The 846-nt window shown below is 41.4% G+C and overlaps 1 protein-coding gene across 1 annotated transcript in view; it reads left to right on the forward strand.

The window, feature by feature from the left end:
* Positions 1-262: 262 nt before the first annotated feature.
* The window catches only part of LOC110338997 (peptidyl-prolyl cis-trans isomerase A-like), an 831-nt gene continuing 247 nt past the window's right edge, over positions 263-846 (forward strand). Inside the window, exon 1 of the mRNA XM_021222457.1 lies at positions 263-678. Coding sequence (XP_021078116.1) covers positions 263-678 — 416 coding nt within the window. The remainder of the gene's footprint in view (positions 679-846) is intronic.

Consider the following 846-nt stretch of genomic DNA (forward strand, 5'->3'; position numbering starts at 1 on the left):
TTTTTGATTATTTGTTTTGCTTTTGTGTCTTGTCCTTTACTAACTAGTGATTTGAAGACAGACATCACACACCTTGCAGCATTGGCATGATCTTTAATTTTCATGATGACAGTTGGTAAGGAAGAATATTGTACAAGAAGGCCAGTAGAGCATGAAATCTGAAACTTTAATACAATTACCCCACAATTGTACTTTACCGTAGTATTTAGTATGATATAAGTATAACTTAGTAGATGTAACAACAACAAAATATATTTAAAAGATGAATATTTGGCTTTGCAGACGCCACTGTCACTTTTCGCCACTTGTTATAGCCCTGGTCAACCCTACCGTGTTCTATGACATCATGGCTAAGGAAGAGCCCTTGGGCTGCTTCTTCTTTGAGCAGTTTGCAGACAAAGTTCCAAAGACAGCAGAAAACTTTTGTGCTCTGAACACTGGAGAGACAGGATTTGACTATAAAGGTTCCTCCTTTCACAGCATTATTCCAGGATTCATGTGCCAGGGTGGTGATTTCACATACCATAAAGGCACTGGCATCAGGTCCAACTACAGAAAGAAATTTGAGGATGAGGACTTCATCCTGAAGCATACAGGTCCTGGAATCTTGTCCATGCCAAATGCTGGACCAAACACAAATGGTCCTAGTTTTTTTATCTGCACTGCCAAGAATGAATGGCTGGAGCTGGGCGTGGTGGTGCACACCTTTAATCCCAGCACTTGGGAGGCAGAGGCAGGAGGATCTCTGAGTTCAAGGCTAGCCTGGTCTACAGAGTAAGTTCTAGGACAGCCAGGACTACACAGAGAAATCCTGTCTCGAAAAACCAAAAACCAAAAACCAAAAAA

This window comes from Mus pahari, chromosome 22 (assembly GCF_900095145.1).
Source record: "Mus pahari chromosome 22, PAHARI_EIJ_v1.1, whole genome shotgun sequence".
Lineage (NCBI taxonomy): Eukaryota > Metazoa > Chordata > Mammalia > Rodentia > Muridae > Mus > Mus pahari.